Source organism: Phaenicophaeus curvirostris, chromosome 2, assembly GCF_032191515.1.
Source record: "Phaenicophaeus curvirostris isolate KB17595 chromosome 2, BPBGC_Pcur_1.0, whole genome shotgun sequence".
NCBI lineage: Eukaryota > Metazoa > Chordata > Aves > Cuculiformes > Cuculidae > Phaenicophaeus > Phaenicophaeus curvirostris.
In genome coordinates this window covers 59,164,185-59,189,679 of record NC_091393.1, presented here as the reverse complement: position 1 = coordinate 59,189,679, position 25,495 = coordinate 59,164,185, and the positions used below count along the sequence as shown (strand labels likewise).

The 25,495-nt window shown below is 39.2% G+C and overlaps 2 protein-coding genes across 6 annotated transcripts in view; one reads left to right on the top strand and one right to left on the bottom strand.

Annotated features, from left to right (window-relative positions):
* The window catches only part of AGPAT4 (1-acylglycerol-3-phosphate O-acyltransferase 4), a 73,726-nt gene extending 69,211 nt beyond the window's left edge, over positions 1 to 4,515 (top strand). Inside the window, exon 9 of the mRNA XM_069852198.1 lies at positions 1,439 to 4,515. Coding sequence (XP_069708299.1) covers positions 1,439 to 1,530 — 92 coding nt within the window. The 3' untranslated portion in view covers positions 1,531 to 4,515. The remainder of the gene's footprint in view (positions 1 to 1,438) is intronic.
* An 823-nt stretch (positions 4,516 to 5,338) lies between these two features.
* The window catches only part of MAP3K4 (mitogen-activated protein kinase kinase kinase 4), a 66,772-nt gene continuing 46,615 nt past the window's right edge, over positions 5,339 to 25,495 (bottom strand). For 3 of the 5 annotated variants that reach the window (XM_069852189.1, XM_069852190.1, XM_069852194.1), the window contains exons 16-27: positions 25,004 to 25,100; positions 23,980 to 24,096; positions 19,826 to 19,926; positions 18,897 to 18,977; positions 18,130 to 18,321; positions 17,603 to 17,673; positions 15,457 to 15,573; positions 13,865 to 14,024; positions 7,841 to 7,963; positions 7,194 to 7,300; positions 6,810 to 6,989; positions 5,339 to 5,882 (exon numbers count right to left, since the gene is read on the bottom strand). In XM_069852189.1, coding sequence (XP_069708290.1) covers positions 5,862 to 5,882; positions 6,810 to 6,989; positions 7,194 to 7,300; positions 7,841 to 7,963; positions 13,865 to 14,024; positions 15,457 to 15,573; positions 17,603 to 17,673; positions 18,130 to 18,321; positions 18,897 to 18,977; positions 19,826 to 19,926; positions 23,980 to 24,096; positions 25,004 to 25,100 — 1,367 coding nt within the window. In that variant the 3' untranslated portion in view covers positions 5,339 to 5,861. The remainder of the gene's footprint in view (positions 5,883 to 6,809; positions 6,990 to 7,193; positions 7,301 to 7,840; positions 7,964 to 13,864; positions 14,025 to 15,456; positions 15,574 to 17,602; positions 17,674 to 18,129; positions 18,322 to 18,896; positions 18,978 to 19,825; positions 19,927 to 23,979; positions 24,097 to 25,003; positions 25,101 to 25,495) is intronic. The other 2 variants (XM_069852192.1, XM_069852193.1) reach the window with 1 other exon arrangement.

The window sequence follows — 25,495 nt, the reverse complement described above, 5'->3', positions numbered from 1 at the left end:
ATATGGAACTGTTGGAAAAGGTCCAGAGGAGGGCTACAAAGATTATCAGAGGGCTGGTGCACCTCTGCTATAAGGACAGGCTGAGAGTTGGGGTTGTTCAGCCTGGAGAAGGCTGTGGGGAGACCTTATAGTGACATTACAGTACCTAAAGGGGGCTACAAGAAAGCTGGGGAGGGACTCCTAACAAGGGCATGGAGTGATAGGATGAGGGTAACGGCTTTAAAGTGGAGGGGGAAAGATTTAGATTAGTCGTTAGGAAGAAGTTCTTCCTGGTGAGGGTGGTGAGGCCCTGGCACAGGTTGCCCAGGGAAGCTGTGGCTGCCCCATCACTAGGGGTGTCCAAGGCCAGGCTGGATGGGGCCTTGGGCAGCCTGGGCTGGTGGGAGGTGTTCCTGCCCATGGCAGGGGGGTTGAAATTAGATGATCTTTTAAGGTCCCTTCCAACCCAAACTATTCTCTAATTCTAACTTTGGGGAATAATGAATTGATACAGCTGAGCCGCTTTAAAAGAGAAAAAATGCTGTGAGAGGAGGGGAAGGGTTTAGACTGAGCTGTTTAACTTAGTATCTGAAGTGACTTTAAAAGTAAGTTATGAAAAAGAAACCATAAATCCCTGTGCATGGTGAATTATTACTAGTAAATCAATTATTAAGGGCTTTAAAATTGACCTGGCCTCTTGTAACAGACTCTTTCATAAGCTTAGTTTAAAAAATGCCACAGCTTACTATTTTGTTGTTCATGAAGATCTGAAGTGCACTTGATTTTGTTCTTTCAGGCATGGGGGCTGTTGAAAGCAGGCAGAATTCCCATACCCATCGCACTTTGCATGCAGATACATTAGTACAGCTTGTCACTCAAGTCCTGGGAGCGCGGCAGCACCAGTGCTCCCAGAGCACCTCCATGTCACTGCCAGCCTTGCCTAGGGTTTAGCAGGGCTGAGCACGTCATACCTGTGCCTCTCACTCCATATTGGTTCATGTAGCCTCTTCCCTGCTGGTGGGAAAGGACATGTCTCCCCTGTGGCCAACAACCTAGCTGGACATTAGGAAAAAAGTTTTCATGGAAAGGGTCACTGGGCACTAGAACAGGCTGCCCAGGGAGGTGGTTGAGTCACCTTCCCTGGAAGTGTTTTAAAGATGGGTGGATGAGGTGCTGAGGGACATGGTTTAGTGATTGATGGGAATGGTTGGACTCAATGATCCGGTGGGTCTTCTCCAACCTGGTGATTCTATGATTCTATGAAATACTGTGGGCAATTTACTCAACACAGGGGCATGGGGACATCTTTCATCAAAGGTCAAGTACGGGTAGTTTATGTTAATGCTGTGCTGCAATAAGGCTGAGAATGCTGTTGGTTTTTCAAACTGCTACACCTCTGTGAACCTTTAATTTCTGCCTCCACGCTGCTTTTAACTCTTATTTTTTATTTATATTGCAGCTTCTGTTGGTGTCAGATGGATGATAGGCGTTACAGAAATAAACAAGGGCTCCACCTATGGCAACAATGACAACAAACAGAAACAAAAGTAGCATCTGCAGAGACTGCTTCAATCCAAAGGAAACAAATGCAACTTCTGAAAACTCTTAGGTGCATATCATGGCCCTTAAAGTGAGATCAGAGGAAGGGTAGGACGAGCAATTGCTGTGCATTTCTGAATTTGTGCTCTTGTTATTTCTCTTGAGGGGGTTGGGCTGGATGACACGCTTGAAAGATGCACTCCGCATACTCTCCACATCAGGTTTGCATTTGTTTGGTTGGTTTGTTTTCCTATGAAGTGTGTTAAGTTTCGAAGGAAAAAAAAATTCCAGTGTGCTTGTATGATGAGGCTCTACCTGGAAACTAACCAGAGGTGCAGGCTTTATCTTACCTAACTTGCTCTAAGGAATTGATAAATGTCAGAAGATTGTTACAAGATGATGAAAATTGTTGTGTAGATCACACGTTAACAATTTAACCATAATGTGTCAATGTTTAAATACAAGATGCTCTGCTTGGTGATACCAGTATTGGACTGAAGCAGCTCTCCTGAACTGGCAGAATTGCAGTAGAGTTTTCCTACATCTACAATTTCTTCCCACAATCTGTACCACATGGGCTCTTTAAAATTTAAGGTGGGCCTTGGCTGAGGGCCCACTTTGATAGAGCAGAGCCTTGCAGTGGCATAATCTGGAGTGGAATTTGGCCTTGTGGCCTGAACAGAGCTACAGCATTACCCACTGCCATGGCTTTCTCCAGGCAATACATCAGCAGGAGAGCCAAAACCTGTGATTCTTTTGAAAATAAATGCCATTTGCAGTTGGGAAAAACTGAGGTAATAAAATCGCTTTCAGATTTAAACACATTAAAATTCTAGGCCTCACTAACAATGGTGGAAAGTAATGCAAAACGTGCATTAAAAGTTATGCCCTGCACCCATACTGTTGTGATCCCAATTAATCTGCTTATCTGTCTTTTCTGATAGTTTACATTGTACCTCATAACAGTCAGCCTAAGGTAATACTTAAAAGTATCTTTTGCTTTTCTTTTGGAGAGAAGATGTAAAGTAGGATAGAGACCTGTAACAGTAGTACAGCCTTAGAGTTTTTTATGGCTGTCTGGACTTGCTTTGACACCCTTCTGAATTAAAAAAAAACAAACCTAGAAAAGACCCTTGGGAAAACTGTTGCTCTGATGCCTGGTACTGACTCTAGAGCAGCTTCCCGATTTTTAAACTTCAGGAGGTAAGGAAATACAAGCTACTAAAAAGAGCTTGTTTATAAAAAAAAAAAAGGAAGAAAAAAAGAGGGGACTTCTAACTAAAAACCCCACAGTCTTTTAAAAGCTAAAGAAACCCATGTGGAGCAGCAGGCATTATTCTTGGCGTTTTCAATTTCCATTGCACACCAGTCTAACCCATGATAGTTTAGGAACAGCCTCTGGGTCTCTGCTCTTTCTTCTGTAGTCTTCATTGAGCAGCTTGTTTTAAAAAAAAAACATTTTGCTTTTCCAATAATAAAGCTGAGGCCAGAAGAAACAGGGGCTGATAAAATGGAATATGAATCATTCCATGAAACATGCATTTGCTGTTCAGTGTATCAGACCATCTAGCAACCAGTCTTTTTTAATATACAGTACCTAAAGAGCTGGTGGAGTCGTGCTTTTAGCATGAGGCAGGGAGTAAAATTCTTTGAGAGCAAAGGCAGTAAAATGTACAACACAAAAGAAGGAACAGACCTTGGGCAGTGCAACAGGGTAGGCTGCGGGGCTCTTTTCCCCACTCTTCTTGTGTATGCCTGAGGTTTTCTGGAATAGGTTGTATGACTTCATGAACATAAACATGGGCTTTAGTGTAGTTTTGCGAGACATGAAATAGAACCCGAGTTTCAAAGAATACTGCCATGCTTATAAAGTTGTACTCTTAACAAAGCACAGGCCCTGCACTCTATTTGCTAAAGCATTTTTAACAATGGAAAAGTGAGTATTAAAACCTGTATTAGTATCCAAAGATCCAGCTATCCTGTAGCAATGCATCAGGCATGCTAATGAGCCAGGCTTGAAAACACTGTACAGACGACTGAAAATGGGTGGGAGTGAGAAAAGCTCTCTCCAAGCTAGCATGTTACTGTAAACTGTAGCTGGCAGAGTGGGCTTTGCTCAGGTGGTAGAACAAACCCCTGTAGGCAGGGGTGAGTAGTTCTGAGCAGCAAATACATATTCGTGTAGTGACAGACACTATAACTTTTTTGCTTTTTAAAGAGCCACTGATTTAACATGCTGGTAGGGAGACATTTAACATTCCTTATCAACCTTAGTCCTTCTCTCACTCCAACTGCATGCAGTGCCACCTTTCCCCACGGAAAATACCAAACGTTAACTACTTCTTCTGAAAAAGTATTTAGACTATTCATACCCATTGCCCTGGGACCAACCCTTAGAACAGGCTGAGGGCCAAACACACCACTTGTAGATCTGCCCTCCTAAGCACTGCTAGAAGTCCCAGTGCACAAGGTCTGCACCACTGGGCCCTTCCCAGTGTTCACTGGCAAACAGAGAAAGCTCACTGGTGCTTGCCAAAGTTAAAATAGTCCAGTTCACTGTATTAGAAGAATGATGTACATCATTAGGAAGCAGTGTTTGCCCCTGATCCCCACAAGCAACTATATGTTCTACAACTGCCTTAACAAAAGTAGTCTTAACGTTTATTTATACAAAAATAAAAGTATAAAAAGCTGATGTGCAGTGAATGACTTTTCTTTTGGTTGGCAACAATGAACTCATACCAGTGTATTTTTCATCTTCACTACTAGAAGCTGTCCTCTGTTCCTGTTTGTGTACAAGGGCACCTGAAACAAGGCAAATGAGGACACAAACCACGCAGATACTTGTGATGCACTGCAAAGTGAAACATACAGCAGGCCAGGGGGAACTCCTGCCTTGGGGGCTTTCATAGTCAGTTGCTGAGGATGACCATATGCTTCCCTTCCTATCATAACTGAAAACAGAGACCTGAAGAAGAGACAGTCTTTGGTTAAATTAAGTACTGGATTTTTCTGAGACTCTAGACTAAACATCACACAGGTGAGCTGCACAGTGACACTCCTTTTCTAGATTTACATGTCAGATTTTGTGATACCTCCTCAACAGCTCACCCAGCTGCTAAAAGCTACCCCACACCTGCAGCAAACCAAGGATTTGTGGATGAAGTGGAGTGACACAACTTTAGTCTAAGGCTAAACATTAAAAGCAAGTTATCTGCTTTTTAAGCAAGTTATCCAATTTTATGGTCTAAAGCGTAACAGGGATATGTAAACTTGCACTAATGCTTATGAGTAACTAAGTCACCCGTTTGTAACAGCAGGCCAAACAAAATAATCGAAATAGATGAGGTGTTGCAGACTGTGTGTTCTAACTGATAACCACTTCTAACCTGTTTTCTGACTGATGACAATGGGGGATGGTGGGGAAATCAAAGTCCAGAATCAGAAATCGATTTTAAAAAGCTCTTAACAAGTTCTTGGTTTTGCCAAACAGAACACTAAAATAATCTTACGCCATTGGTGGCTTGGACACAGAAATGCCACGCACACCATACCCTGCATTCAAGAGGAAAGTTACTTTACACCATGACTCTATCCCTTCTTTAACAGGTAGTGTCAAATAGGTAGACACAATGAAGGGGGGACCTTAATTCTATTATCACTTTTGCAGCGTAAGATGTTTCTTACATATTTCAAAGTTGACAAAACATAGTCTACGGCAATGTGAGACACCTATTGCAGTTGGGTTACCTTAGCAGTCTTAAACAAGTGTTGAAGAAGTTTAATTTCTTTACACAAGAAAATCCCTTCACCAACAAACTCCTAAAATAAACCATTTATTGAGAAAAAACCTTTTTTAAAATTTCATTAATCAGCCTTGTGCATAACAAATCTGAAGCTTGCCAAAAAACAAACAATAAACCAGTAAAAGTTCACAGTCAGTGCACTCAACAAACAGATTAAAAAACAAGGTCCATAACGCCTGATAACACTACAGCATTTTTTTGAACCTAAAGAGTTCAAAAATACTACATATTAACATTACAGTTCTCAATCAAATGAGAAACAGGAGAAAGAACAAAAGAAGGTATGGTCCATATACAGTAGTAATGGCACTTTCACTGAAACATGCAGCTTCTTCCAACTTGCAGACACTGTCACTTGAGCAACATGTGCCAAGTAAAACATACAGGAGCAGCAGAGAAAGTGACACTTGTCACTTGTGCAGTCTTCGTAAGTTCAACTTTTACACTGCTTCTCAGCACAGTCTTTATGTAAATATTACATACAGTAGTGATTAAAAGATATCTTGCCAGAATAAAAAGGCCAGAGACTGAATAACTTCATTCTTCATCTGTGCAAACCTGTGAAGGAGACAAAAGGCAATTAATTATTGTCTCCCTACTGCAGCAAGAAGATGACAACAGATCAATTTCTTTAGCACCTTCGTTGAACGAAAAAGTAAGAGGACATCTTGGAAGCTTTCTTCTTTCCCCTTTGCTGTACAGATAATGAATTACAAGTGTTTATATGTAACTCTTCCGTGTCCCAAGAAGCCCATTGTCACTGGTGGATGGGATCTGGCTACTGATGAGAGGGATGGGTATGATGATCCCAAACACAATGTTATTAAACCACACTACCAAAGTGCAACTTTACACTGGAAAAATGGGACAGAATTGAATGACCCACAGAACTGCTACCTCTTCAAAACTGAAGTTTGGAATACACTTAAATTTGCAGGTGCACATATTTGCCTATTCTTAAGCAAAGAATTAAACCAAGGTTCATGCAAGAACTGCAGATTGTTATGTCAACTGCCAGATAAAGGTTCAATATGAACTTATATATGAACTTAAAAGAAAAGCAGATCTTTGCACTGGCAGATGGTAGACTTCTCAAGCATGTCCTTGTTTCACTTTTTACAGAGGAGCACCTTATCTCTCCATTAAAGAAATCTGTACATACGTACTTGCTAAAGTTTTAGGCACAGAGTCCTTAAGATCCAATTAACTACCACCGAGCTAAAAATTGACAAGTCTTTTTAATATACAGATAATGCATCTCAATGCAGCAGTGAAAGTTTGTTGCATGGTGCAAACCAGGTTCTTTTAGTAAAATGTTTGCTAACAACATCACATGTGCTTCTCAAAAGTTGCCAGATTTTGTTTTCTGGACAGTCTCCCACTGGGATACAAAGCCCTGCAGCACAGCTGCAAATGATGAGGCCAATTAAAAGCTGTTTCCAATTCCCCATCTACAGTCTTTGTAGCCAAAGCTATGAGACAAACCTTGACAAAAGGATGATCGAGGAGCTGGCTGGCTGTCCACCTCATCTTTGGGTCACTTTCCAGGCAGTGGCAAAGGAAGTCTTTCCCTTCTGGGCTCACTTTGTCAGGAATTGGAGGTTTATGACCCATCCCCACTTTATACATGATCTGGAAGTTGTGCTCATATTCATGCCAAGGCCTCTGCAACAATTAACAGAATTGCTAAGTGCAAGGTTTAGTAAGTAACTTGCTGTCCAGTAGAGCGTATTTCTGTACCTCAGGAAATTAAAAAACACCCCAGTACTTGCAGACTTATGTGTGACAGATTGCTGGGAACACGACTAGAATTTGCAGAGAAACTGCTAAGAACAGTTTGCGCTCAATCAGTACATGAAACACCCCTACCTTGCCAGTGACCATCTCTATAACAACACAGCCCAGGCTCCAGATATCGGCTGCACGTCCATGTCCTTCTCCTTTTGCTCTAGTAATCACTTCTGGAGCCATGTACGCTTTGAAACAACACATAGGATGTCATCAGTTCATACAGTAGAAGGAACAGTCTACATTAAGGGATTAACTGGGCAAACCAAATGGGTTTTAATACATCTGTAATGCAGCTTTTCTTGCTAAATTTTGTCATTTGCTGGCTTCTGATTCTTTGACATGTTTGCAACCATAGCTGTCTTTCAGTTTGAAAAGTGATAGTGAAAAAGCTGGTACAGGACATGTTTTCAGTTATTTTCATTCTTTAAAAATAGATTAAGCAGCTGTTCAGTAACAACAGTACTATTTCAGTAAGGCTGCCGAGAAAGACAGAACCCTAGAAAACACAAGCTCCAGTGTCTTTATAGTTACCAGACAAATATAAGTTTATCTTTCCAGTTTCATCATTCACTGATTGTTTTGGCTTCTGGATGTAAAGCACATCTAACCAACTGAAGTAAAATCAAGCGTCCCTGAAATGCATCATTTTACTCCAGCCCAGACTTCTGGCAGAGGTATCTTTTATGGTAACGCGACAAGTACCTGTCTAGCACATGCTTCCCTACCTGCAGTCCCCAAAGTACTGTTCACTTCTCCAGGCATTGTCTGGGTGTTGTTCTTCAGTTTCACTGAGCAGCCAAAGTCTCCCAGTTTAATCAGTCCAGATGAGGTAAGAAAGATGTTAGCTCCTAGGAAACACAACAAAAACACAGGAGCATTTGTTAAACTAGTGCTGAATTGAGGAATGAGGGCTTTAATATACTTTTGAAAGTTACACAGTAGACAACAGTCGAATGCACATTTAGATCTTTACCTGGGGATTAAGCATGGAATATAATAGCATTAGAGATGTTCCCTGAAGGGTACATTACCGATGTACCATTCCCAATAGAACTTAAAGCGGGTTTGTGTTAACACTAATTGTACTGGAAGCTAACAACAAGAAACGTCATTAGCATGCAGCTTTCCATACATGGTCATTACAAGAAAATACTCTTCCAGGAATTTACGAATTCCAGTGCTTACCCTTGTGAGCACTGCACTGCGAAAAAACAGGAGTCCTTAAGGAACTTCCTGGCAGAGGCCATTGCAGTGTACCTCCCACTAGCCATCTTGGCATCTTTTCAGTTCTACTGAGTCAAGACAGATGACAGCATACAGCTGTGTCGTCACAGCAGATTTGCAAAACGTAGCTTATAGCTTTTTATTACATGTACTATCAAATGCCCACTCCTATTGTGTTCTACTTCCAAAAAAATTTCTGGAGGACAGCCGCTATTGTAATAGCTGGCTACAGTGCCAGCTTACGCTAGGACAGTTTCCCTAGCATAGCTGAAAATCTCCCCAGGTACACTGCAACTCGTTTTAAGTCACTTGTTCTATGCAACACTGCAAAATAAGCCAAGTGGTTTTGATAACCGGTGGTTTTCTTTCATTTGACATCCTACCAAAACATGTGTTGAAAGCCAACAGAAAAAGGGTAGAACAGGAAGAGCTCACTATACACATCAAGCCAAATCCTGGATTCTGCAAGTATCACAATGAAACCATAAATAGGTTGGCAAGAGTCACCTGGCAGAAGTACAGCTTGAGCTGCGCTCTCTGTTGAAGAATGACAAACTATTTGTACAGAACACAACTGTGCCTACTCTAGGACTAGTCAAATGTTGTGGGCTTTGTGAGACAGAATCTTCCCATGTCACACAAGATTCTTCCAAAAATGGGTCATCTGAATACAACCTTCCAAAGTTTCTCACTTTAGTCTACCTGAGCACAGCTCAGTGCAGGAATTCTTGGCTGCTCCTCCTTTGTGTTATTTTCTCTTAGTTAATGACACTTTCCAGTTAGCTTGGCTGGGCATCCTACAAGATATTCACGAAAAACCCATCTTCAAAAAGCTCAAGTCAAAAAAAGGCAGCGCAGATCAATGATGCCAAAACTTTGCCTATTTCTCAAAGGGCTTCTCTACCTACTACAAGAATGACTGATAACTAAAGCAAGATTTATTTCGTCCAAGAGGTATTACACAGAACTGCACTATACGGGGGATCAGAAATCATTAACAGAAATAAATTCCAACCTTCAATTACTGTAAGCCTTTTACAAGTTCAGAAAGAAGAATTCCAGTGAATACAACACTTCAGCACATCGTGTCTGTAAGTTTTCCACTCCTGGTTTTCAGGTGCCTGCATAGACTCGAGACCAGAATTCTTTAGCTAGGTTCTATAGTTTGCCATCAAAGGGACACACGTGTCCAGAGCCACCCTCAAATCACAGGCATGTGTAACAAGAGCTGGGCAGACCATCCCTCAGCTCCTTGAATGAAAGAGAATCCAGAAATACACCAAAGCAGTGCAAGAAGGCAGCTCAATGGTACACTCAGTATGGGCAAGGCATTAGAAGAGTGACAGTTATTCTACCAGCAACTTCCTCCTTTGAACTACTGGTCACAGCTTTTCTTTTTCTCATCATATTCAGGCAATTACTTGTCATACAGAAAAGTAGGTGTACTGAGCACACACAAAGATCTTGGGAAAAATGGCCATCGCTAGCAAACACTTTTAGAAGGATGTCCTGGAAACCTATGTTCCTGCTCCTCAAGAAAGCAACAAAATTTCATGGAAGGCTACAAAGTGGTAGTTTGGTTCAATGAAGTTCAGAACTTTTCATATCAAAGTCTGTCCCTTTAAAAAAAAAAAATTCAGCATAAGTGTTACTGAAAAGTCTCTGTTTCAGAGAAGACCAAGCTCTGTAAGTCTTTTTAAAAGGGTTGTCTTGTTAGATGAAGACTGCACAGAATCCAGCAAGACCCAGGTAAGAGAACAAGAGACAAGGGCAGTACTTTGAGGATGACTGAGCCATTTTAACCTTTGACAGTTAATGTGACTAAGAACGTAACAAAATTCCTACTATGCCTGCATAGTTAAAGGCACAATACACCTATTTGTTCCTTCTCTCCTACACATACACTATCAAAAGCATTTTCATTGGATGTACTTAGCAGAGGCAAATGGTAGCCCAGCTCTGCACAGCCCTCCTGCTATTTATGCCACACCACCTTCTGGGCAGACTGTAAACAAAGAGCAAATGTCAAAAGCTGTACCCTTGGCAGAGAAAACAACAGCTATCATCCAAAGCATTTAAACTGAATATCCATACTCTGTGCCAAGTCAGCCCCTTCTTAAGTGCAGTGAAAAGTGGACCAGCATGATATTCCAAAGGTGCTGGTTTAAATACTGTGAGTCTGAAGAGCAATAGCATAAGCCCCACTAAAGACTGGCATAATTCCACAAAGACAGGCAGCTCACAGACATTCCTCAGCCACTACTTAAGCAGTGCAGGAGCCAAATTCATTGAAGAAACAAGCTGGCTAAATGCTACCCTGTGATCAGAAAATCAATTTTAGCATCCTCTTTTACTCAGTCTCTCAGAAAGTGTGACACAAGCCCATAGCCTCCTGCTGAATAGCCTTCCATCATTTGTTGAATGACCTTCCATTCCTCTTGCTCATCATGAGGACATAAAGGCAGGAATGGCAGAAATTCTGAGCTAACAACAAAGTCAACAAGAGGTCGATAACACAATAACACTTTGATGAAGACTTCCTAGCCTGGCATGTCTAATTCACAGGTTTCTGATTTATTGAAGCTTCAAATACAATACTTGAATTTTCTATGTTCATTCTGAAAACATATTCCGAGCAGTCTTCAGGAATATACCCTTCTCTCCTGAAGAGAAGGCACCAGGCATGTCCTCAGTCATAATTCCTCTCAAATGAGCAGTTGCAAGACCACACTTGGAGTGCTGCGTATTGTTTTGGGGCTCCCCAGTACAAGACAGACACTGACATACTGAAGCAAACATAGAAGAGGGTCATCAAGATGGTCAGAATGCGGGTGCAGATGATGCACACGCAAATGCTGAGAGATGGGTTTGTTTAGCTTGAAGGAGGGAAGACTTGGGGAGTGTATGTAGAGGGAATTTATTGCTCTTCTCAGCTGTGTAATGGGAAGATATAAAGAAGATGAAAAGACTTTTTCCACAAAGGCACGCTGTGAAAGGATACAGGGCCACGGGCAGAAATAGCAACCTCCGCAAATTCCAGGGAGAAATCAGGAAAAAGTTTTTCACAATGCAGACAGGTCAGTCATTGGCATAGGGCCCCAGAGAAAAGGGAATCTCCATCCCTGGAGATACGATTACCTCAGCTAAACAACGTCCTGAGCAATCTGATCAAATCTGATATTGGATCTGATACTGACGTTGGCCCTGCTTTGAACAGACAGCTCAACCAGAGACAACCAGAGGTTCCCTTCAGCATTAAACATTCCGTCAGTCACAGAGCAGAACAGCTTCACTGCAAAAAGTGAAGCAATTATAACTGAGGAATCTCTGCTTAGCCACAGGGGTTAAAATCCAATACCCTGAACAGAGACTGAAAAAGTATCCCAAAAAACCTGATCAACTTCTGCGTACTAGCACCAACAATTTTACACATTGATGGAGACTAATCAAAAACAGAGCAGCCAAGTGTAACAACCAGCCAACACTATTCTCAGTTTGTTCTCACAACTGCAGGATGAAAAGGCATTTAAGGCAGCTATGTCTTGCTTCATCTTTCACGCTCATAGAGCTGGACGCCAGAGTTGAATCCAAAAGACGAGTGGCACAAGTGGACACTACTAATCAAAAGACTCGGGTTTTGAGCACAAGGTACTTGTAGACACCAACTACAGGATAAATATAAACAATTACTCTAAGATTGGTTACCTGGTGCCAAAAGAAATAGATCCACAGTGATGTTTAGCAAATAGGCCATGAAAGATCTAGTTTGATCTGACAGCGAGATTTCCATAGGAAATAGGTTTAAACAGTCTGAATGACATATTATCATTCCTCCCTATCAGAAAAATAGGTGTATCTGACTATGTAACGGCTAAAAGTAAAAAGTTTTCTTTACTGCTGTTAGCCTGAACAACTGGGGATGCAATGTTAGCATAAAAGGAAACAGAGAAAGAGATTTCCAATGTAAGACCAGGCATACTTTATAAAAATGCCCTCTGTGGTCTGTCTTTAAATTCTGTTATTAAGTTTCAGAAAGGTCTATATATAGATGCATCTCCAGTGATCTTCTGTTTATAGTGCTGTTACTCTCAAGAAACACCCCAACGTTTGATACAAGGTACCTGTTACAAAAGAAATGCCCTCAAATAACACAGCATTTGAGATCTTAACAGCACTTCTCACTTCACTGTGTTCACCAGATGAGAGGATGACTTAATTGGAAATACATCCAGAAATAAGCAATGACAGAGCATCACAAAAGAAATCCCTGTCAGCCCGCCTCAGATCGTGATCACGACGAGGTTCCAGGAAGGCGTAACCCAGCTAAGTAGAACCTCGATATGGAATGATCGAGAAAAGGGCAAGGAGGGCAGGGAGGGAATTTCACAACTGGAGAGAAACCTTTGGTCAGGAAGGAGAACCAGAAAAGGCAAGACTTCTGGGGAATGGGAATGAGGGAAAGTGTTTTCTAGGGAAAAAAGCCAAAACTGACTCAAGAATGGCCTACCTGGGTGGGAGGCCTCTGGATCGTAGATAGTTCTTTTCCCAAATGAGAAGCACGAGGCCAAAGGACCAAGAGCAACTGGGAACCTCCTACACTGCTGCGGTGATTCAAAACCCTGTGAGCAAGAGGGACATAGAAACCCAGCATCGTTGGGTTGCACTGCCTTGTCATAAAATGAGCATTCACAGGGCATACTGTGTGCATCACTTCTCCTACCTTTTGTTACGTTTCTGCCATTGCTGCACAAAATATGCCAGACTAACAAAAACAAGATAACTAGACATGAAGGATGTTCTTGGAAGGCACAGGAAAGAAAAATGAATGTGAAATGTGGACCGACACTGGATGCCTTAAGCAAATGCCATAAACAACCCGCCTTTGGTTACTGTAGTTCCGGTCTGCTCATTCCATAAGCAAATGCTGAGAGCCAGGCATGAGTAGATAAATGTATGGCAAAAAAACCCTCACTAGGTAAGCAATTTTACCGTATCCTTTTAATTTCTTTTAACGGGGCTTTTATTACTATGTTTAATCAACCATTCCTCTGAAATCCTAAAACTCTTCTGGAAAATGAGAATGACAAGGAAAAGTCCTGATAAACAACTCTAGCACTGTATATTGCTAGTCAACTCCCAGGAAACACCTCTGGTTTTGCACAGATGAGATGAAAAACAGCATTACATAATTCAGTATAAGAGCACTAAAAATACAAGGACCAAAATTTCAGTTGGATGAATCCGCAGCAATCTTAACCTCTACACAAAACTATATTAATCGCGGGCAGAATTTATGGGTTTCCAATGCCAACTGTGAACATTTTTTAATGTTCTGCACTTAAAAAGGAGCATTTAACTAGCCAACAACTTGTAAACTGAAAATTGAAAAATGAGTGGAAGGCTTTATAGACTTAATGGCCGTATAGATAATGTGCACTAAATCTGCAAATGTCCCCCATCCGGCCCCCCTCTGCCTTCCTCTACAACACTGAAACAACAACATTACCTTTTTCGGTTAACTTTACCTTTAATGTCTCGATGAACAATACCATGTTCATGTAGTACATTGATAGCAATTGTGATTTGCTTTGTGTAGAGCCTAATGACATGCTCCTGAAGGCCCAGTTTTGATACCTCCTCCAGAGTGCCCTCATCACAGTACTCCATGAAGATGTACATTTCTTCCTGTTGTGGGAACCAAATCGGATTTGATTGGTTTCAATTTTTTTTTTTTTTTAAACACTGAATTAGAATCAAGATCTCCTCTCATCCTTCACTGTGCAAAGAGCATTGAAGTATCTGTTACCATGGAATATCTAATAAATCACCTCTTCAGAATTCTATTCTCTTGGGTATGCTTCAACCTAACATAGTCTATTGTACAGCTGTGGAAAATCTACTTGTCTATCTGCATCATTTGTATGTAACTGCTACCATTCAGTGATATAAAACGTATTGACATCTACTAAAAGGCACTTTGGAAAACTTGTAGGTATATTACACAAAACGAAAAGATCCTTTGCATATTTAGAGAAAAGGTAAAATCATGTTTGGAGCTTGGGGTTTTTTTGGTGGGTTTGGTCCCCCCCCCAGTTCATGCAATATCATGTGCTGATTTCTGGGGGAGGGCAAGCCATTTTTTTTTTTGTTTGTGGCTTGACTAAGCATGTCAGCTCTAACTCACTTTTATTTAAAGTTAAGTTCTTGCTCCCCTTCTCCGTTTCCAAACCCAGCCAATTTCGGCCAGGCTTTATTAATACAAAAAGACAGCAAAGACTCTAAGGCTTTTAGAAGTAGCCTGAGAAACCAATGACCCAGCAGCACACACACCCAAATCTGTGCCCCCAAGTAAAAAAAATGCAAGCAGAAAGCAGCCTTTCTCCCCTTCTAAGCCAGCACTGGGTCAGCAAATCACCCTGTTTATATTGAGCAAATTAGTCAAAATGACACACTGCTTTCCAACCAGACACTAAGCACCATTACCTGCCCAACTCACTGGTTAGAGATACAGAAAGGACCTAAGATTCACAGGGGAAGGTCAGAAGGGCACATGGGAGGCAGAGTAAGAAAAAGTAGGGTATCTCAACACAACTGTGAAATCCAACTCTGTTAAGAAAATCAGTTCTGCTGCTTAAGCACAGAAACTAGATTTTCCTTTTGATCAGATGTTAGCGGCATTCCAAAACGTCTGCTTTGTTAGGATACTTGTCTGACATCAAGATTTACATGCCAGCATAAAGCTTTTCCAGGAATCAATAAGATAAATGGTGCAACCTGTGCCGCTAACAGTGAAGGGTTTTAGGCTGTCTAGTCTTTATCTACACATAAGTTACCATAGCGTATGTGACACAGCTTGCTTCTAGAGCAATCAAACAGAGTAGCACCATAGAATAGCTCTAGCATTACTTGCTCTATTCACTCATTGTGAACCTTCTCTTTTTATGAACCCGTTCCAACAAATTTCTCCAATCTACGTTTCAGAAACACTGCCGTTCATTTATATCCAGACAATTAAGCTGAACTGTAGCATTTTTAATTAAAATGTCCAATGATCCACAGCTTCTTAAAACTTTCTATCTGCCCTATCAAAAAAGCCCAATAATTTAGGTTTTCTTACCCTATGTAGCTCCACACCAAAGTAACGAACAAGATTAGGGTGTTTGATGCCTTCAAAAATCTTCAGTTCATCAGCTGTTTCTTTGATGGTTTTGTGATCATTAGGTTGAAATCTTATCTGCATAAAAGATTTTCCATTATTTTGCCACTGTTTGAAATTACTAAGGAAGAGAATAAAACCCCAAAACCAACTCTAAACAAACTCGCTCTGAACCCAAAAAAGCTTATTTCTTTTTTTTAAATACAAATAGCCCCAAAACCCAACCTTTCATACCCAAACTTAAACAAAATAGATCACTGAACTATTTTTGTAACATCATCATATCTGTATGTAATTTATAAGCTTTGTAACAGCAAAATGCTGTTACTTAAATGTATAAACACACACATGTGCACGTATATACCTCTTCTGAGCTTGTCTTCTAGCTTAAATGTGGTGGAGACACAGGACAAAAGAAACTGAAATTAACATTAGTGAGAGCTATTACAGAATGAAGACTTGTTGCCATATAGTTCACCAATGGAGATTCTAAGGGATTTCTCCGAGGGGTTTCTTCACTGAGAATGAAACAGCTGCAAGGAAAAGGTGTAGCACAGAACAAATACAATCATACAGGTTTTGATGAAAGAGGCAGGTTGTCATTAGTTCTCCTACAGTATGCTGTGATGGATTTTTCATGGAGGAAAAACACTATCAAGTCTTCTGAAAAAATGATTTTAAAAGCTTCTACTCACACAAAGATAAGAAAAAACGCGTAACAAGTTATGCAAGATGCTACTTTTACCATACTAGTAGAAAGCAGAAACTTCATTGAGTACAGGACAACTGCTAGAGAAATAAATGCATGTATTTTACCGCTAGCTGCTAGAATATTATGATTGTTTTGTTTTGTATAACAACTCCAGGATACAGTTTGTACTTAAACAGTGGTAGAATTAAATACATGGAGATTACAAAAAGGTGGCAAACGACATTCAAGTATTTTAGCTATTTCCAAACACTTTGAAGTTGCAATATTAAGTATTTGTAGTAAAGCTTCTCCACTATAAATTGTAAAGATTTTAATGATAGCAAGGTTCAGACAGTAAAGGCTGAAGAAATCTCAGGGAGCAAGAGGAAGGCAATTTTTTTAGCTGGTTTAAAAATAATTAAATAGAACTCCCAAGGTACCAAGGTACTTTAAGGAAATCCAGACAAGCCTTTTATGAAGTTGCAAACAGTTTGCATTTACGCCTGCAGAGAGGGGCCAGGGAACTTTTCTTGCTGAAAGTTAAAAATACTAGAAGAAAAGACAGCATACTGTACATTTAACCTACTAGTGAAGTGCCTGTCAAAGAAGGTCCATTTAACAGGTTCAAATTTAACTGAACTTCTGCTAAAGAGTACACACACTAATCTGTAAAAGCAACCTATACCTAGAAAGTAAATTTAAATTCCAGACATAGTGTGCTACTGACGAATGGCGAAATGTTATTTCATCAGGAGTTCACAGTGGTCTGAAGATGTGGAAATGCAATAAAACTAAATGATACAAATATTTTATAAAACAAGGTGTGTAGGGAAAACTGATCTCCATGCCTACACAACTTTACTTGCTTCTATCCCCCAAATTAAATTTTCCATATCCACAGTATTAGTCAACAGTCTTGTGATTCAATCCAGCTCATTAAAACTACAGGGGAAGCTAAAAAACTCTGATGTCACATTCCCTACCTTTTACTCTAAGAAATGAAGAAAAAAAGAAATAAAATGTGAGATGAAATACTGCAAAGTAAAATATAACTTTGTGTATAGTCTCCACCAACCAGAAAACTTTCCAAAATAGCTTAAGATCTCTTAATAAGAGTTCACACATATCAAGTAAGCATTCATTAAGTTCACAACATTCCCGTAAGACTAGTAAAAAAAACATTATGCATTTTACATACATTTAAACTGAAAGCTGTTAGAACTGTAAAGAAAAAGCTTAAGCAACTTAAGAAGGAAGAAGTGATAACAGCAGATGTGGCTACATGAAGAAACTATTTGTCTTCCCATCCTTCCCCAGGTATCAACAGCATTCAGAAATTCTTAATTCATGCTAACTCATGCACATCCAGTTTGGAAAAACAAGGGCAGAAGTGATTCTTGTATACAGAGTACTCACTTCCTTCATAGCCATCAGCTCTCCAGTGTCAACACTGATACAGGTATACACCTTCCCATACTGGCCTTCACCTGCAGAATTAAACAACAATATCAACCATGCCCCTTAGCACCTCATCCACGCGTCCCTTAAACACCTCCAGGGAAGATGACTCAACCACCTCCCTGGGCAGCCTGTTCCAGTGCCCAATGACCCTTTCTGTGAAGAATTTTTTCCTAATGTCCAGCATAAACCTCCCCTGGCGAAGCTTGAGGACATTTCCTCTTGTCCTGTCCCCTGTCACTTGGGAGAAGAGGCCAGCACCCTCCTCTCTACAACTTCCTTTCAGGTAGTTCTCTTCTTTTATATCTTGTTATCAGTGAAAAACTTCACTGAAGCTCTACATAAAGGAAATCTTATCTGCAATAGTCCTTTGCATTTTAATTTTGATTTCAGTAGGGCTGATACTGTCTATGTACTGACCCAAGATTTCAAAATATAGTCTTAGATTTCCTTCAAAAATATTAAGCTTGGTATAATGAACATACCGATTTTGTTTCCTCTCTGCCACTTGAAAGTCACCTTTCTCAAACCTACATGCATGACATTATCGTAAGATTTCGGTGTGTCACAAACTTGGCCAATGATGTTCTTCCTCCTCATCTCTCTGTATCGCCTTTCTTCAAATAACTGAACAGACTTTTGAACAGCTTCAATCGGTGCTTGCTTGGAAGCAGTGTCTAAGAAGAGTGATAAAAAAATACTTGATTGAGAAATACTCCATGTGTTTATGTTTTGTTACTTTTTGGTATCAGATGAAATAATCTGAGAGAAAACAACCATTTTATGACTCTAATTTAAAGATGCAGGAAAAATTAAAAAACAATTTAGCAATCACATACAAAGATAATGATTCACTTATGAATCACATATGAAATTAAAGTGAAATGAGGATACTGGTACTTTTCTAATCATCTCTTACTTGAGTCAAAGAAATTAAATTAAACCTAAAACCTTGTTTTATCCACAGTGGGCAATAAGAACAATTCCCTTTGCAGCAGTCTTCAAGAAATTTTCTGTTTTTCCCCTCCTTCTTTTCTAGATGTAACTTCCATGAAATTTAATTACTCCCACCCCAGAGAGCACACCTTGTAATTTTGTTAGTCGTACATTCTATCTGCTACCAGGATTCACCCCCACAACTTCCTATGTACCAAAGCTGGGAAAAGCTCTTCACAATCAGCATTAAGATTCAGCCTTTCAATACAGCACTGGTTTGATAGATGTTACACCACAACGAGCCCTAGACACCTACCTTTGGTCTGGTTGATTAAAGTTCTGAGCTCCCAGCTCCGCCGGGACAAGCTACTTGAATCTCCTTTTGGATATGATGGTTCTAGAGAAATAACAAGCTTCTAAGGTTCCTTAGAAAAAGACCTGCATTCATTCCAACCTAAGCCAGTTTCCCATTCATACAGATACATAAAAAAGGGAATAAGCATGAGGCAGAGAATATTTTCAACACCTGCTTAACAAAAACAAACCAAAAAAGCCCCCACATCCCTTAGTACATATTTTTAGGGCATTTCTTTCTTTGAAAAACCACCTCATTTTGCAGGATGACCACAGTATCAGCTCTACTTCGCTTGGGATTTAGTACTTAATTATAATTTGCATTGAACACACTATCTTAATCAATGTTTCAAGGTATCTGCTGTAATAAAAAACACAAATACAGGGACTAGGGAAACCTGAAAGAGGAGCCCTGATCGGGACATCAAGTCACACACCCTGTCCCTTCTTCCAGGATTCAATTAACAGCAAATATTTGTAAGATGAATAAGACAGTGGTAGTTAAAGAACCAGATGGAAAACTCTTCACTGTCCTGATGGGTCCGGTTCATACCTCATTACCAGCATTTAGAAATTTAATATCAAATAGGGTATGTGATTCAGCAATCATGTTACTCAATTCACTTTGAACACTGAAACTTAGTAAGACACTAAGAAATTCCTTCAGGTACAATTAACAAACAATATGAAAGGCAAGAGAATAGTGGATATGTCTGAAAATAGAAGAATTTGTTCTGACATTTTAAGTCTAAAAGTCAAAAATTTAAGATTTTTGAATGGGGAAACATGAAAAAAAATTTGGAAAGGGTAAGAACTGGGAACAGAAAGAAATGTATTAATTACGTAAACCATCTACACATCCAGGCCACAATCTGTTACTGTGACAATCACCTTCTCGCTCTTCAGTGGGACTGGAGTGACGACTAAGGGATCTGAACTGCAACTCAGCTGCTATTGAAGCCAGTCGGTCATTTTCAGGGACACTGGAACCCCTGTTAAAAAGAGCCATTGTACTAATTTACTTTGCATTGCATTAGACGACTGTTAGTGACAATTCACTGCAGTTTTAAAGAGAAAGAACCTCTGAAGCCTAGGACATGAACAATGAAAGTGACATGAAAGAACAACTAATGCGGAGAGGTAAACTGGAAACATTTTCTATACTACTTTTTCCCCAAGGTAATTTTAGTTATGCCACTCTATGAAAATCCCCTAAGCTTCAAAAGCATAAACCTCTTGAAACTGTTACACACCTATTAAAACAGAATCCATTTTAACGACTTGTAACGTACTACTAAGACAGCTACCGCAGGATGCAGCTGGTATCAGGTCAGGAGAGAATGGACATCAGAAGTGATTCAGCTGGGTGATAATGTGAACAACATTATCATATGAAGGGTGGTAACTTAATTCATATGCTCCTAGTGTTTTGTAAATACAGTCATAGCCCATAGTAGTAAAGTTAAAACTAGTGGGCAGAATTACAAGCCAAGGGGTAAGAAGAACAGTGTTAAATGACAGCAGCCTGACTGCTTGGAAGCCCTAGCTCCTCCTGACAGCACAGAGAAGAATTAGGTACCTCAGTATAAGACTCAGATGAACAAGCATGCTGAACAGAAAGGGAAACAATACTGAGAAATAAGTCTTAAATCCTTAAATCTTCAGGTACCATTCTCCAGACCAAGACATGATGAATCTATCCACATTTTAGAGACAAATTGCTCATGAAATTCTTTCTACAGTAACTCCCTTTTCACAAAGGCTCCCTTTCAATTTCTAAAGGACAGCAGGGAAGAGTTGTGACTGATGCCTCCTTTAGAGATATGAGCTAAACATTACTGAAAAGAGGAGAACGTTGTTAAATCCTTCGCTGAAAGCTAAAAGCTACAAGATGAAAGATACCTTGCATCACAAAGTGCACAAATCTAGAAGACGACTTCCCTACAGCCCTAACATTGGGGTTTTTTTACTATTTTTATAGCACTCCCTACTACTGCCAACTAGATCTTTTAAAGTTTGGGACGGAATTGAAACTGAACTAGTGAAAAACTCGAGTACTCTTCAGGAAGTTCAGGTTTTAATCAGCAAAAAGGCTGAGGTTATTCTCAGCACATACAAAGCAACAATAAAGAGCTTAAAAACCAAGCCAAGCTAAACCAATTCTAAAATGAGACAGTAGCTGAACAGAGGACCTGAAGTATCATAGTTTTGAATGCAGGTGTCTAAAATCCACATTCGGTCCATCTTACCCACCCAGGTCTTTTATTGTATGTGTCCAGAAAGATGGTGTGCACATTATTAGGAAAAGAAACAGAGTGAAAAAAAGAAGAAGAGTTGCTAAATTTCTGCTCCAGTTCTCGATAAATATCAAATAATGAGTAATAACCTCAGTCAAATCAGAAATTAAACATTTATAAAGGTTATTAGTAGGACCATAATATGAGTATAACCTCAAGAGAGCTCAATGTAAACCAGGTATTGCTGCTTTGGTTTTTACTTTCTAGTTACATTAAACTGATTTTTTTTTTTTTAAAGAAAAACTTCAATAGAACTATGGTGGCATTTGTGCATTACACACCGCCTAGTACAACTGATGTGTTAAGCTCCTACACTTAAGTTCCTACATTCAACTTTTTACAGATATTTAATGCCTACAATCACGTCATAAACATCTAAAGAGTTTCTGCAAAATGTACAAGTTCTCTGTTTCTGTGCTATTACAGCAGCTGGATCCCACTCTGCTTGCAAACAAAACCCTAACCTTGATCCAACAGATTCCATTTCTCTTTTGGAGGACAAATCAATGAAATCCATAACTAAGACTGCAATGTGTTAAAGTTTGCAACTTTATTTTAACTATATTAAACCCAGAAATTTGCTATAAATATATTATGTCATAATATATTGCCTTCCTCAATAAACCCCTTAAAAAAACCCCAACAGCCTCCAAAAGTCTGTCGCTGTTTTAATAATTTTTATCTTCAAATACAGGGGCAATACAGGGGGTTAAAAAAATGCTGCTTAAAAATGCAGGCAGTGCACTTAAAGAAAAAAATCATGGGCTATTTTATTTAAAATCATCACAAAAGCAAAACCTGAGACTTCTAAGAAAAGATTTTGAAAAACAGGCTTCAGTAATTTGACTAAAATGTTGCATTCACATTAACTTTTATGTTACAATACAAGAAGGGATTATGCGCTTGACTGCAACTAAGAAATAGAATTCTCCTTTCTTTTCTTCCTAATGACTATCTTCTTGAAATAAAAGAAATGGTCAAAATGCCATCCTTCACAGTTTGATCAATATTTGTGTAGGACACACATGCAAAAAAACATTAAAAGAATATATCACTGTATTCAAGCGTCACAAATTATAAACCTGACAGCTGCATTGAGTGGTATAAAATCATATCAAAGCCTGCAAGTATCAAATACAAGCCTCCTATCTCCCTCTTGAAAATTAGTTAATTTCAAAGATGTGTCTTGGCTCAAAGTGCTGTACATATTCTAGACAAAAACAAAAATCCCCTCCGTACATTTATTTGATAATTATTCTTTACACAACAAGCTCTGAATTTTCAAAATCATAAATACTTATAAAGCTGCCAGAAACTCTCAGTGAAAATCCTCCTGAATGTTACTTACTTGAAAAGGGCTTTTCAAATGCACAGTGCTGCAGACTACTGCCTACTCTGTCTTTTTCAACAGAAGGCTTAAAACAGAAGCACAAAGGATAGATAATAAATACATGTAGTTTGAATGATGAAAATTCAGTACGTATTATTAAAAAAGCATCTGGACTCACAAGCTCTACATTTAGAGGCCATTGTAAGGTGCAAGTCACATCTTATAAAAAGCAAAAAGACTTACAGGAAAGTTGGAGGTTTTTTTGTATATAAAGTGGCATCTTACTTCCCGCTTGACACATTAACATATGCTTCTGCTGTGCATCTGGTAAATACACAAACCATGATGGTTTGCTGGCTAAAAACTGAAAATTATTTATTAAAATATAAATTCATAATCAAGTCATATCTAAGTTCACTTCGGTCAGCATCAACCTCTTGCTCCTTCACTACCTGTTCTTTCTTTTCTCTACAGCCATGTGATACAGTCAGATAATGCGCTTCCATTTATACAGACCTCTTGTACCAGAGAGTTTCTGGTAGTCTGCAGTAGACATATGAATCCCAAATGCTATTTATAAACCTTAAGATAATATCATATCATGAATAGCAGGATTTTCAGACTCGGGGATGCGGGGGTGGGAATACAAGAAAAAATTTAGATAACTTGGGAGATATGTCAATTGTCTGACTGTGATATGGGAAGAAAGAACACTGATAGTCTGAAATACCACAGCCAAATCAGAGGCCGAGGCAAGAAAGGTATTAACACAGATCTGCCAAAAAATTCACTCGTGACCTCTACAAAGAGACAACACAGGAGTGGTTTCTGTGACATATCCTTACACAGGAATTGCTTTTTTCCAATATTAAGTTTATTCTGCACAGCTCTAAGAAGCCAAAGGTGTAGCAAGAAATAAAAAACCCCTCCTAAAATCTTATGTGTTTAATTCTGTGTTTGCTGCTATGCAGTATTTCAAAATATTTATGGCAGACAACAACAGTACCAAAACAGTTCGCTAAACATGAAAAAAAATCCTCAGGCTTCTTTGCATGTTATAGTCATCTTAGTGCAAAGTGTTAGTTATGAATACTAATTATTTAGTAAAGTTATGTCACGTAACAGACTGGCATATGTTAATCTCACAGACATTTTTACTGAGCAAATTTGTAATCTACATCAGAACCGCATGCTTTAAATACCATATTGTTCGGACATTTTAAATCCGAAAGCGGTCTTTTCATCTATCTCTAAGATATAAGATTTTGCTCAAGTTGAAAATGAATGAAGGAGCCAGTGGAAGACGTGATGGGACAGAAATGTATAGTGCAAATGATCTACTAGGATGCAAGTACGTGGAAACAGTTACATGTGTGATGTAAATAGAATGAAGCTGCTATGTCATGGAGCAGAGCTACCTGGTATCATTTGTACTGCTGACAGGTTTGGGTGGAGCTGAGTCGCTACCAACAGGAGCGGGGCGACTGACAGCAACGCTGCAATGGTTCCGTGCGTCACAAGGGACATTCCGTGTGCTGTGGCAAGAAGAAAAGCTTCAGGAAAGAGTTTAAAAAAGATTTTAAAATGTATGGACTTGAAAGTTAATTTTAAAACCAAAATTTTGAAGCACGCATAATGAGGCCTGATTTCAAAAGTTTTTCCAAGTACATAAACACTTTTCTGTGAAACAATTCAGGATCTCAGAAAGAAGCTTCAGGGACTGTTAATGTAAACAAAAATAATAACCTTAAAAAAAAATAAATCTTCAATTCTTTTAGAGTAGTAGTAGTTTCTGCCAACAGCTAAGCAACTTTCAAAAAAGTCAAGTGCAGTGTCTGACACTGAGCTAATCATCTTGAAAAATAAGGCGCTCTCTTTATGTAAAAATATTCACAGTAAAGTTTGTTTTGAAGTTTTTAAAAACTATTTTTGCATTAATTCTCATGTCAACCCTTTCAAAGGGAAGCAAAACCACCCATTGGTTTAAGCTTCTTCACAGCAGGTTGGTAATGACGCAGAAATGCCACCATAGTCCAGTACGCTACATTAAATCTTTGCTACGCTAAACTACAGAAAGCATCGTCACAAGTACGCACGTGTTCGAAGTGTGGAAGGAAATAAAAGCCTTATTAATGAGCAGCTTTCATTGAATTAAAGCTTGTTATACTGAAACTTTGTTTTCAGGAAAGTCAGAGAGGATAAGAATGACTTCAAAGTAAGAAAGCATGCACCATTAAAAGCCGTAGTGTAAAGGGGGGTGGGAAAGGGTAGAGGAAATGATACCATACATAAAAGCATATTGATAGAATTCAGATCACTAATATGCTGATTTTTTCTACCTGCTTTACCCTCAACAAGAAAGAAAAGGGGTTCCACTTACTGACAGCCAGCACAGCCAAGAGAGGATAAACCAGTTCAGAACTCTGTTCTAATGCTAAATACCTGAAGCCTTCAGGCGTCGGGATGATAAGATGAGGATTTGGTGGATCACTATGGCACCGAGGTACTTTTACAGGACGGGGACTATTTCGATGAATAGCTGCAAACATAAGAGGTACCACATTTACTCAGATGTCAGAAAAACTTCATTATGATCATTTCAAGACACAAAATTAAAACAAATTCCTATTTTAAAAAGTTAAATGTAAACTTACACGTATTTTCTTATCCTTTAGGAAAAGTCCAAATTATTGCAACATTCAATAAATTGCATGTATTAACATTATTCATATTACTGTATCATGAAACTCATCTATAATATAAAGAAAATTCTCCAGACAATTAAATCCTAAAAATCAGAAGATGCATACTTACTTCACTGAAACCACACCTTCATTATTTCAACCTCACAGATTAAAGATGATTTATTATCATTGCAAAATTAATATTAATAAACCAAATAATAATTAAAAAGCAAACAGTGTGATTACGTTC